The sequence below is a fragment of the Thalassophryne amazonica genome, chromosome 8, assembly GCF_902500255.1.
Source record: "Thalassophryne amazonica chromosome 8, fThaAma1.1, whole genome shotgun sequence".
NCBI lineage: Eukaryota > Metazoa > Chordata > Actinopteri > Batrachoidiformes > Batrachoididae > Thalassophryne > Thalassophryne amazonica.
Window position 1 is genome coordinate 70065080 of NC_047110.1, and position 13674 is coordinate 70078753.

The following is a 13674-nucleotide window of genomic DNA, read 5'->3' on the forward strand; positions in this document are numbered from 1 at the left end:
GCAAAGCACTCTAACAGTATATGTATATTATTATCTATTATGCTTTAGAGTCATTTTTAGAGTTTGAAAAAACACTTTCAAGAAGAATGTGATATTAATTTAAAATGTTATATATATATATGTATATATATATATATATATATATATATATATATATATATATATATATATATATATTTTTTTTTTTTTTTTTTTTACCAATATGCTCATGCACCATTAGGGGTCACTCATGGACACCAGTGGTCCACAAACTCTTTTTTTTGTTGTTGTTTATAAAGGCTGGTTTAATATGATTAGGGTTGCTAAAAAAATACAAAAAGCATATTTCTCCTTGAAGCACTGAGCAGGTGAGATCAGGAGTTCAGGCATTAAAGTTTATTGTCTGAGCATCAGAAGACGTGTGTGTTGTTATTTCATCCGTAGCTGTGAGGACTGCGAGGGTTCATAGGTGAGGAGTCTTCCCTCCCGTTCTGTCCAATCAGCTGGTAGAGACGGTGGCTGAGGATCTGAACCTGACAGGTGCCGAGGACACACCCCACCCTCATCAGCTGGCTGTGACCCCGTCTATCTCCACTGTTGGCATGGCGACGACCTCGTGATCCGCGGTGCCACACTGATGCTTTTTTCAGCCTGTAGCTATTTTGGTGAAGAGTCAAGACAGACAGCCTGGGCGGGGTCTCTATGGTCCTTAAGATGATATATCTGTCTCCCTTGGTGATGCGGTTGTCAATGGCAACAAAGAGATGAGGGGCAGTAGGTATGATGAAAGTGAGAAAAGACTTTGGGACTCTTGATGTTCTGGGTAAACACAACCTAAGATACAGAAAATAGACAGACAGGACGCTTCGGTTGGTAAGACTGAAAAGCAAAATGTTTTGCACACTTCCCATTCAAATACATTATGATGCATTCAACCACCTGTAGGGTCTTTGGATTTCAGAGAGGAACTGGATTGGAAAGAATGATTAAGTACTTCACATGAGCTCAGACTTGCACTGCTGGAAGGTCTACTTTAGTAATTGTGTTTTTTGAAGATTAAATTTGGAAAAAGAACATGATGTAAGTGAGAAGAAAAAGTAGGTGAACCCTTTGATGGAGGTTATAGTTATGTATTTGTTCTATGTCTCACTTCATTTTTCATTTGTCTTCTATCAGAAATAGATAATTATTAAACTAAACATTTGGTTCAGATGAAAAAACAAGTTTCTATGAGACTATAACTAAACTTAAAGGTCAGTTATGACTAAAAACCTTACGTGACGAGGTTTTTAGTCTCATTATTAATGAAAACTCTCTTTGTCGGTCTATGATACCTACTAGCACCTCCTACTGGCTGTGCTGCAACCACCTGGAAAATAGAGGTAGAAGGATCAATCCTAATATCGATAATATAGATACCAACGCTGGTATTGATATTGAACGATCCTCATGTAAAAAGATCGATACTCAAGCTTTTTTCTCTCCCGCATGCACTGACTGCTGCACACGCAGATTAATCAAATTCTACTCTCTGTCTGTAAGAGTAGCGCTGCGCTGTGTCACACAACATGGAGCAGCGCATCCTTGTATTGTGGTTTGTCAGCCCTCTACCTCAGGAGATTTTGTTTTAAGTTGTGTTGAGTGATTTTTTTTTTTTAACAAAAATGTTGATTGTGATAATAAAGTATTTTGTTGTCACGTACAATGTTTGGCGAAATTCTATCCTAGGTCTTTTGGATCCTTTGGATCTATGAAGTTAAGTATCGATATCGGTATTGATATTGGCGATACTGGGCCTGTATTTGTCAAGAATTTGGGAGTGATATTTGACAGCTGTTTGAGGTTTGATCAACACATAAACTCTGCTGTCAAAGCTAGTTTTTTCCAACTTCACCTTTTGGCTAAAATAAAGCACTTTCTCAGTAGACGTGATCTTGAGACAGCCATTCATGCTTTCATCAGCTCCAGACTTGATTATTGTAATGCACTTTATTCGGGCATTAATCAGTTGTCTCTTGCACGTCTCCAATTGGTGCAGAATGCTGCTGCTCGTCTTTTAACAAACACTTTTAGACATGAGCATATTATGCCCGTCCTGTACTCACTGGCTTCCAGTTCGTTTTAGAATTCATTTTAAAATTTTAAAGTTTGTTTTTAAAGCTATTTATGGCCTTGCACCTCCCTACTTGTCTGAAATTTTAACTTTGCGCACCTACAGTAAGACATTAAGGGCGTCTGGCTAGCTTTACTTATGAAGCAGCAGGACCTTCGTGGCCGGGACAATGGTGGGGGATCGAACCCACGCGGCTCGCACCAAAAGACCGTTCCTCTACCAGGTCAGCCAAAGGGGAACTCCTTGTTAGCCAAGCTAGTGGGAACGCCTTTTCAATCGGGACCCAGGACTTTCATCCCGCTACACATCTCCACACCATTTTTGACTTCGTCCCGAAGTCACAGGTGCATGTTAGCATACTCTGTGATCCACATCCTGTTCGTGACACCAGATTGAAGCAGCAGGACCTTCGTGCCCGGGACGAGGGTGGGGGATCGAACCCACGCGGCTCACACCAAAAGACCATTCCTCTACCAGGTCAGCCAAAGGGGAACTCCCCGTAAGCCAAGCTAGCGGGAACGTCTTTTCAATTGGGACCCGGGACTTTCATCCCGCTACGCTTAGATGTTCCAAGGTCAAGATATAAACACTGGGGTGATCATTTTGACCAGTTAACGCTCAGCCTCGGCTCGTGTGTCATACATCACACTGACAAAGTGAGAAACCTTGTGGTAATTTTTGATCCTTCATTGTCCTTTGGTCTCCATATTAGAAATATTACTAGGACTGCTTTCTTCCACCTGCGAAATATAGCAAAGATTCGTCCCATCCTGTCTATGGCTGATGCTGAGACCCTGATCCATGCGTTCATCTCTTCTAGATTGGACTACTGCAATGTTCTATTTTCTGGTTTACCGTAGTCTAGCATTAGGGCTCTCCAATTGGTTCAGAATGCTGCAGCCAGACTTTTGACACAAAGCAGAAAGTTTGACCACATTACACCCATTTTGGCGTCTCTTCACTGGCTTCCTGTCCCAGTGAGGTCAGATTTTAAGGTTCTGCTACTAACCTATAAAATTATTCATGGACTGGCACCTCCCTACCTAGCTGACCTAATTAAACCTTACGTACCAGCCCGGGCTTTACGTTCTCAGGGTGCAGGACTACTTTGTGTCCCTAAGGTGAATAAGAAGTCTGTGGGTCACAGAGCTTTCTCTTATCGTGCCCCTGTTCTGTGGAATGACCTCCCTGCGCCAATAAAACAGTCAGATTCTGTGGAGACTTTCAAGTCCAGACTTAAGACGCACTTATTTTCCCTTTCATATGGCTAGTATACTGGTACAGTTTTGTTTTACGTTTTTTTACTTTTTTAATTCATGTTATTAGTAATTGGAGCGGGCCGCGGCCTCAACTTCACCTAAATACTGGGTTTTTTAGTGAAGCTTAGGGCTAGTGGCCGGCGATCACCTTAGTATTTCTTCTGTTTTTCTTGTTGATTAATGCTGGCAAATTATACAGTATTTTTTTTCTTTCTGATGCCTGATTCTGTTTTTTTCTCTCTGTTTAAGGTGCAGCTCCATCCAGAGATGGGAGTTGTGTTTGTGTTGGCGATCCTCCTGTCCTGTGCACCAACAGCAATTCTTGTATATTCGTCTGTGAATTGTTCTGTGAATTATTTCTGTAATTTGTGTTTGTAGCATGGCCCAAGCAGAGGGTCACCCCTTTGAGTCTGGTCTGCTTGAGGTTTCTTCCTCAGAGGGAGTTTTTCCTTACCACTGTCACTCTGGGGGTTGGTAAGGTTAGACCTTACCTGTGTGAAGCGCCTTGAGGCAACTCTGTTGTGATTTGGCGCTATATAAAGGAAAATAAATTGAAATTGAAAATTGAAATTGATCATGCTTTTGCGGTAGCTGACCCCAGACTGTGGAACAAGCTACCTCTTGAGTTATGTACTATTCCTGACCTAGCACTTTTTAAATCTAAGTTAAAGACTTATTTATTTAAACTGGCTTTTAACACTTAGTGGGAAGGGGACATGTGTTTTTTTATGTGCTGTTTTAAAATTTTATTCTATATGTGTTTTATTTTTGTGAATTTGTGTTTTTAATGTTAAGCACTTTGGACACCAGTCGGTGCTGTAAAGTGCTTTATAAATAAATGTTGATTGATTGATTGATTGATTGATTGTATTTACTTGGTATTGGATCAAAACCAAAATTCCCAGTATCCCCCACCTCTACTGGAAAAACATGGTTTGAACTGACTGTCCAAGGAGCTGACGCTGCTGTTTTCTACATCACCAACAAAGTAAAGCCAAAAAAAAAAAGAAGAAGAAGAAAAATCCCCTCAGAACATTTCCAGTTAATGAACAGCACTCTGTGACATGTCAAAGAGAAAGAGGGACAGGACATAATACACCTCCACTCAATTTGGTTTTAAGCATTTTCTTCTCGCCTCCCTGCTGTGCAGCCTCATTTTTTCAAGTCACGATGCCCTTTTACTTTTGTTCAGTCATCTCCACTCTCAGACGTTCGGGAGTTCAGCCGTTCGTCACAGCCACTCTGCTTTGACCAATCAGAAGTTATGCAACACTTTAGCGACGGTGTGAAGCACCAAGAACAATGACTACTTATGTCCATGGGTCAAGCATGTTTCCAGTACCACTTAACGGGACTAGACAACACAATCAAGCCTGAGTATGCCACGGTTTACACAAAAATGTACAGTGGCCATTCCAAGGTAGTTGCAATAGCCAGCCAAGGGGGTCAATGAAGGATTACACAGGGGTCACAATTTTCGTCATACTGAAAAGTACACAACATTATTTGTCATTTATCATAAAGATTCCAAAAACATAGAGTTTGGACTATCGATGGCTATGGGGTGAAAACAGCAAAAATGGTGACAAAGGTCAATTTCAGTTTGTGCAAAAGTTGAAGTTAAATTATTTGTTATTTGTTGAATCCACTGGATTCTATGACATGTGGAAGTGACCTGCTATGGACTGGCATACTGTCCAGGGGGAGTTGTGGGCTCTTCATGCTGCAGAAACCAGAAATAAGCACCAGTCCAATGGGCCTCAGGACTTACTTGCAATAAGGACTTACCTACACTCTTTCACAATCAAGGTAGGGCTCACAGCTAGAAACTAGATGCCCAGAATCATTCTCAATGTCAGTGAACCTTTTCTCTGTGACACTGGACTCACTGTACTTCACAACCTTAACCCTCTGGGTTCCGAGGGCATTTTTTTAGACGGTTCACTTGCCTGGCATAAATGTTTTATTATTGCTGTTAAAAGCTCACCCTGCACCCCACAATCAAGTGGTATGTCTCTTTTTCAGTACAACCTGTACTTTCAGAATATATATGCTATAGTGGTGTTTTATAAGTGTAATAAAGGTTTACACTCAGAAATAAGAAAAGAAAAAATAAAGCAGAAAATAATTTTCACACACGCTTATTCAAAACACACAGCAAACTATAAGAAACAACTATTGTGACACTTTATAAAGGTAGTTTGGGCTCTTGTACAAAAGAATTTACAAAATAAATGTTCTAACAATAAACACAAATGCACATTTTGAACAATACGAGGTCTATTAGAAAAGAAACCGACCTTTAATTTTTTTCAAAACTATATGGATTTGAATCACGTGCGATTACATCAGACAAGCTTGAACCCTCGTGCGCATGCGTGAGTTTTTTCACGCCTGTCGGTTGCGTTATTCGCCTGTGGGCAGGCTTTGAGTGAGCACTGGTCCACCCCTCCCGTCAGAATTCCTTTGTCTGACTACTTGCTGAGAGACTGGCGCTTTTCTTGATCAAAATTTTTTCCGAAACTGTAAGGCACATCCAAGTGGACACCATTCGAGAAATTCAGACGGTTTCGGTAAACATTTTAACGGCTGATGAGAGATTAAGGAGTGTTACTATCACTTTAAGGACAGCCCACGGCGCCGGACGGTGCGCCGCGCCCCGAGCCGCCGTCATCAGCCTGTTTCAAGCTGAAAACTTCCAAATTTAAGCTTCTGTTGACCCAGGACGTTGTGAGAGAACAGAGAAGTTTCAGAAGAGGTCGGGATCAGCAGTTTATCCGGACATTCCACTGTTAAAGGAGATTTTGTAATGAAAGACGTGCAGACGGATTCGCGCATCGGCACCCGGCCGCTCATGGCGCGGCGCCACAGCAAAACACCTCCGTGTTGATAACCATTCGTAAGATTCAGGTGGTTTTCGATGGCTTTCAGTCAAGTGAGTATCTGAGAAATTGTTTAACAGCTGGGCATGTTCAAACTTGTCCTTTAAGGCTTCCAACAGAGGTGTTTTGCTGTGGCGCCGAAACAGGCTGACGACGGCGGCTTGGGGTGCGGCACGTCATCCGGCACCGTGGGCTGTCCTTAAAGCGATAGTAACACTCCTTAATCTCTCATCAGCCATTAAAATTTTCACTGAAAACCATCTGAATTTCTCGAATGGTGTCCACTTGGATGTGTCTTACAGTTTCTGAAAAAATTTTGATAAAGCAAAGCGCCAGTCTCTCAGCAAGTAGTCAGACAAAGGAATTCCGACGGGAGGGGTGGACCAGTGCTCACTCAAAGCCTGCTCACAGGCGAATGACGCAACCGACAGGCGTGAAAAAACTCACGCATGCGAACGAGGGTTCAAGCTTGTCTGACGCAATCACACGTGATTCAAATCCATATGGTTTTTGAAAAAAATAATAAGGTCGGATACTTTTCTAACAGATCTCGTATATACAAAATGGTCTATGGGTTTTGTTTGTCTTTATGCCACATCTCAAAGCAATTTCTGTCTGCTATTACACAAAGGCTTACAACACAAATGTTTTTCTTTCCTGGAGTTTGACTTTCTCTTGAAATGTGTTCCTGCACTGTAAACAACCTATCTTCAGAGTTTGAGGCCCTGTTAACACCCCCATTCAAATGCGTAAATGACACTTTACGAGTGAGAGCAAGAGAGGATTATTCAACGATATTCCCTGGCCAAGTAGTGAATCATTTCTCCCAGTGACACTCTTTGTTCGACCACGTGAGGTTGTATGAGGCCTTCTTACGCTGATCACCTTCATTCATATGCGCAACGCTACACTTTTACGCATGGAGCCAGCAGCCAGAGGACTATTCAAACAGCATTCACATGCCAAAGAGTAACACATTGCTTCTGCAAATGATCTTTGGTCTACCATGTGAGACTACTCTGCCCTACAATTAGATATTGGAAAACCATGTGATGGTGAACCAATTCCGATTGGACACTCACATCGCGCATGTCATCACAGCTTCTATGAGGAGTATAAAGATGGTGGACGGCTGGCTCAAAAGTCCATGGAGTTAACTTTTCAGCAAAAAAGTAAGTTTCTATCTCATATCATTAAAAGTTATTTATAATTTAGTAAAACTTGTACTCAGTCGTCCTATATGACGGCGTCAGCCCCAGAGGGTTAATCCAATCCATGTACAGAGTAGGAAACAGAACACATCCCTGATGAACACCAGAATTCACTGGGAGGAAGTCAAAGTTTCTGCCTCCATTCTGCACAGTATTCACAGTGCCTGTGGGTAGGGTAGCTGTGGTCTCAATCAGCTAAATTAAACACTTTATGACAATCAACACAGGCTGCAATACGTGGTGTGTCCATAAAGTAACGGTCCTTTTAATTTTTTTAAAAAACTATATGGATTTCATTCATATGTTTTTACGTCAGACATGCTTGAACCCTTGTGCGCATGCGTGAGTTTTTCCACGCCTGTCGGTGACGTCATTCGCCTGTGAGCACACCTTGGGAAGGAGTGGTCCCGCCCCCTCGTCGGATTTTCATTGTCTGAAAATGGCGGAATGAAAAGGACTTTTTTTCCATCAGAATTTTTTCAGAAGCTGTTAGAGACTGGCACCTGGAAACCATTCGAAAAATTTATCTGGCTTTTGGTGAAAATTTTACGGGCTTCACAGAGAATAAGGACTTTAACTACAGCTTTAAGGACCTTTTTAAGGACGGTCGGTGCGCCGTGCTCCGAGCTGCGACGTCGCGGCACAAACCACTGGATCATTTCTAAGCTGATGGCTCTGTGGATACGAGACCGTCGTGTGCTCTTTCTCTGGTTATCACAAGAGCTGGACATCAGCCATTTTCTGGCAGATTTCACTTTTAACAAGAGATTTTGTCATGGAAAGCCGCGCGGAGGCTTCGCGCGTCACGACCGATTCGCTGATGAAGGGAGACAAAGGAACACCTCCGTTTCAGAGTGTTAGAGGACAAGTTGGGACATGTCCAGCTCTCCACAAGTTCTCTTATACTCACTCGACTGGTAAGCACTGAAAGCCGAGATAGGCATGTCCCAACTTGTCCTCTAACACTCCGACAGACCTCGTATATATGAAATATTCAATCTTAATTAAATTGTAATTGTGGTTTGCCCTTTAATTTTTTGCCAGCTTTTAAGCTTTTCAGAAAAATTGAGTTGAACTTGAAAGTACTTACTTTTTTATCTATTATCATTCCTGAGTATTAAGCATTATGATATGGGTCATTTTGCTATATAATCCTCCCTTCGTATGCATACATGTATATGTGTATCTTCCATCTAACACTGATCAGAGTATATCTACTGCCCTGCCAAAGTATTTTGAACTGATTAACTGATTTGATTTCTTGATTGTTTAACTATGTCACTGTCAGAAAGGGGTCAGGGTCCTTGCCATGGCTCAAATATATATATAAACATTGACCTGTTGGTGTCAATAAGCCATCTAATGAGCCTTTCTGGAGACATTAATTGATTTTTCATACATTCATCTCCTCATTTGACAGTTTACTGTTCCGCTGAGAAACAGGACAGGGAAAGACAGATGCATGGGTTTTGTGTGAAAAATGGGACAGGATACCATTAGATCTTTATCCTGTAAGTAATCCTGACTAGTATTCTGGTCAGTTTTCTGGCTGAACACTTTGGTCTTTTCACTGCCAATGTATTTTCATTCATTCACTAACTAACTCAATCAGCTCTCTGCCGTGTCTACGCTGAATAAAAATGGCACCACGGCGGACAACACGTGAGATCTCACTGTTAGAACTTCGACAGCTCTGGATAATAGACACTCAACTGGTGGGATATTATGGAGGTGACACGTGCAAACAACATTTGACTGTCCGGCAGCAAAACATAAGAACACGTAGGGGCACGGAAATTTCTCTTGTTTACTCACAGTGAAAGTCCACGTATGGTCAGGGTAGAACGCAGCTGTCTAAGGAGGAAAAGGCACTTTACACTGAGGTGCCTTCCACCATATGAAATGTAGGCCACTGAACGGCACAATGAGTGCTAAGGGACTCACTCGAAGGGAAAGGTGGCAGCGAGAGGTCAAAAACCTCGTGACACTGAACTGGAATAAGATGGTTAAGAAAGTGAGTGAATGTGTGTTTGTTGCATTATTCCTACAAGGTGCTTGGCCTATTTCCAGCTTTAAGGGGTTTGTTTTAGTCAAAGTCTTGGTTAATCTGTTTGCTTCCCTCATCTTCCCAGGTCCTTTTGCCAATTTACATAACGGTCAACTCCAGAATTTCTCTTACAGGGCTTGTTTTGGCAAATATCACAGTCATTGTGGTTAAAGGTTAGAATTAGGATTTTTCACTCCAATGTTCATCAAACCTGACACACAAGACAAGATATCCCATTATTTGTCCCACATAAGGAAATTTGCAATTCATTTCAATTTATTTGTATTGTACCAAATCACAACATAAGTCACCCCAAACTCTAACTTTACCACGTAGACAACAGTGATTAAAAAAACAAAAACCTCCATTTGCCATTTGAGAAACCTCAAGCAAAGCAGACTCAGAAAGGTGACCAATTGCTTTCGCCATACTAACAATAACAAAAATCACATAACCGGTACAGTACAATGAAAAATGGTCAAACATGCACAAAAGATCCAGATAATCCAGATAATCCACATCCAGATAATAAAAAGTCTAGTGGGCAATGTGAGCCACAGTCCATCACGAGTTGTAAAGTACATTGCCATGTGACTTGGGTCCAGACACCAAGTGCTCAGACAGGGGACCGCTACATGGACATTGCAGTGATCCTCCAACATACAACAATCAGCAATGTAGATCGCACAGTATCTTTGATTACAGCACCTTGAACACAGAAACAGAGCAAAATGAATCAATCAATCAGCTGGAATGTACACAGGAGCAAATGTTTCACAGCAGCAACAAATGGACAGGAAGCGAACATGAGTGCCGGCAGTGTAGTCTCGTATTTCACTAACAAACCCACAATTTAGATATGTGAGCAGGACTCCAGCTGTGCTAATATTACCATAAAATTTAGGATGGAAAGGAAGTTAATGCAAGTTTGTATTAATTATACAAAAAAAGAGAATAGATGAGTCTTTAATATAGATTTGAATGAATCAACAGAATCAGAATGTTTTATCTCAGCAGGCCGACTTTTCCACAGTACAGTGACACGGTAAGAGAAAGCTCTGTGACCAGCTGACTTCTTCATAACCTCCAGTGTCACAACAGTAGGACAAAGTGTGCAAATAAAAGGCAACTACAAATACCATGGTATGGCAAACCAAGACAATGCAAGATAGGGGAAAAACTGTAAACTGTAAGGTCGGTGTGAGTCACATATGCAGGTGGGCTCTGGAACTGTGTTCAATCATTGGGGCCAGTTCATGTCTGCCTGTCTGTCTGTTGGCTATCTTCTCCCAGGTCCTTTTGCTGATTACTACCAAACCTGGCATCTCAATGAAGGTCTAGACATTGTTGCTAAAGAACTAAAATTTGGCAAAGATCAAGCTCAAGGAAATTGATTTTGGGGTCAAATGTCAGATTTCTTTAGCTGTTACTGTCTTCATGGCCGGGGTACTACTAGCCAGTTTAGTTAACAAGAAGCAGCTTATAGTACAAGCAACTGGCTGTAGCCTTTACCTATGAAAGTCACCAAACACATACTAACACCAAAGGTTTCAAATCAAATGAAACTTTTGGAAACATCTGTTTTGAAACAGCTGGTGATGCACTGAAGCCCCCATTTAGGACAACTCCATTCAAAAAACCAACATGGGTGTTGTTTTTTTTCTTTTTTGTTACATTAATCTAACTCTAACATGTAGCTTCTACAATATAAAATCAAGTTTTATGGATGAACACATTCAAATCATGTAGTTTTAACATAACATGCAACAACTTAAAATCTAACTTGCTCAGTGAATATAATAAAATTATGGAAATCATTTCCACCCAAGTAAAATGCATTAATGTAGCCTGAAACAATTTTGCTGAGTGACCTAAGTATAAGTTGGTTGGGTCAACATGATGAATTTGCGTTATTATTATGTAATTAGCATGGTTCAGCCCAACTAGAATTGTAAGAATAAATAACAAACAAAGTCCCTTTGGCTGCTTGCTTGTTTGCGTCGGGGTCGCCACAGCAGCTCCAAGGTGGATCTACATAAATTGTGCTGATCTAACACAGCAAAGTTAAGCTGACATGTAACTGTGGTATTTTAAAAGTAGTTTTAACTACCCTAATAAATTAAAAAAAAAACTCATAATCACATCAAACAAGTTTGAATGAACCAAGGAAATTACATCAGTGTGTTACATTTATGCTTACAGGGCAGGAGTGTTGGGCAAGTGGTTCATGCACTTGATTTCAGTGCAGAAAGTTCCCGGTTCAAATCCCACCCCTGCCACATTTCTCCATGTAATTTGGAGTTGTGTCAGGAAGGACATCTGATGTAAAATCTGTGACAATTCAGCATACAGATCCACCTCAGATTTGCTGTGGCGACCCCAATCGCAAACGAGGGAGTAGCCAAAGGGACTTACTTTTTATTTTTTGTTACATTTACCCGTATAAATCTAGTTGGCCTGAACTATGGTAACTGAGTAACAGTAACACAAATTCATCTTGATGCTCCAACAAATTTAGACTTACACAGTAAAATCACGAGTGTTAAATTAACACTGACAGTGTACATATGGTCCCACTCTAGCCAGAGTAGGACCATACAGTTGCATGCAAAGTTTGGGCACCCCTGATAATTTTCATGATTTCCCTTATAAATCATTGGTTGTCTGGATGAGAAATTTCAGTTAAATATATCATATAGCAGACAAACACGCTTATATTTGAGAAGTGAAATTAAATTTCTGGTATTTACAGAAAGTGTGCAATAATTATTTAAACAAAATTAGGCAGGTGCATAAATTTGGACATCCTTGTCATTTTATTGATTTGACTACATTTAGCACTAATTATTGGAACACAAATTGGTTTGGTAAGCTCATGACCCCTGACCTCCTTAGACAGGCGAATCCAATCATGAGAAATGGTATTTAAAGTGGCCATTTGCAAATGTTTCCCCTCTTAGTATCTCTTTAAATGAGTGCCAACATGGGAGCCTCTAAACAACTCTCAAATGACCTGAAAACAAAGATTGTTCAACATCATGGTTTAGGGGAAGAATACAAAAGCTATCTCAGATATTTCAGCTGTCAGTTTCCACTGTGAGGAACATAATGAGGAAATGGAAGACCACAGGCACAGTACTAGTTAAGGCCGAAGTAGCAGGCCAAGAAAAATCTCAGATAAGCTGAAGCGAAGGATGGTGAGAACAGTCATAGTCAACCCACAGACATGCTCCAAAGACCTACAACATGATCTTGCTGCAGATAGTGTCTCTGTGCATTGTTCAACTATACAGTGCACTTTGCACAGAGAGATGCTGTATGTTGCTGTAATGCAGAGGAAACCTTTTCTGTGTACACACCACAAACAGACTCGCTTGAGGTATGCTAAAGCACATTTGGACAAGCCAGCTTCATTTTGGAATAAGGTGCCATGGAGTGGACTGATGAAACTAACGCTGAGTTATCTGGACATAACAAGGGGTGGTATGCATGGCTGAAAAAGAACACAGCCTTCTAAGAAAAACGCTTACTACCTACAGTAAAATTTGGAGGTGGTTCCATCATGCTACGTGGCCCGTGCAGGTACTGGGAATCTTGTTAAAGTTGAGGGTCACATGGATTCCAATCAGTATTAGCAGATTCTTGAGAATAATGTTCATGAATCAGTGACAAAGTTGAAGTTGCGCTGGGGCTGGATCTTTCAACAAGACAATGACCCTAAACACTGCTCAAAATCTACTAAGGCATTCATGCAGAGGAACAAGTACAACATTCTGGAATGGCCATCTCAGTCCCCAGACCTGAATATTATTGAAAATCTGTGGTTGTGATTTTAAGTGGGCTGTCCATGCTCAGAAACCAACAAACCTGATTGACCTGGAGATGTTTTGTAAAGAAGAATGGTCCAAAATACCTTCAACCAGAATCCAGACTCTCACTGGAAGCTATAGGAAGCATTTAGAGGCTTTTGTGGATACACCTAAACCCGTCTCTATGTGGATGGGGTCTAATTTTACTTCATATTGTTAAAAGCCACCACCCCCCACCCTCCCCACACATGCACACTTTTCCGTAGCCTAGGATTATAGTATTCCAACACAAAAAACCTCACATGCAAAGTGAAAATTGTCACATCCCCACGTCACCTTAATGAAGTGATATAAAAATTTCAAAAACATTTTGT

At 41.1% G+C, this 13674-nt stretch overlaps 1 protein-coding gene across 1 annotated transcript in view; it reads right to left on the bottom strand.

The window, feature by feature from the left end:
• Window positions 1-235: 235 nt before the first annotated feature.
• adm2b (adrenomedullin 2b) overlaps window positions 236-13674 on the bottom strand; it is a 63570-nt gene continuing 50131 nt past the window's right edge. The window contains exon 3 of the mRNA XM_034176605.1: window positions 236-813. Coding sequence (XP_034032496.1) covers window positions 414-813 — 400 coding nt within the window. The 3' untranslated portion in view covers window positions 236-413. The remainder of the gene's footprint in view (window positions 814-13674) is intronic.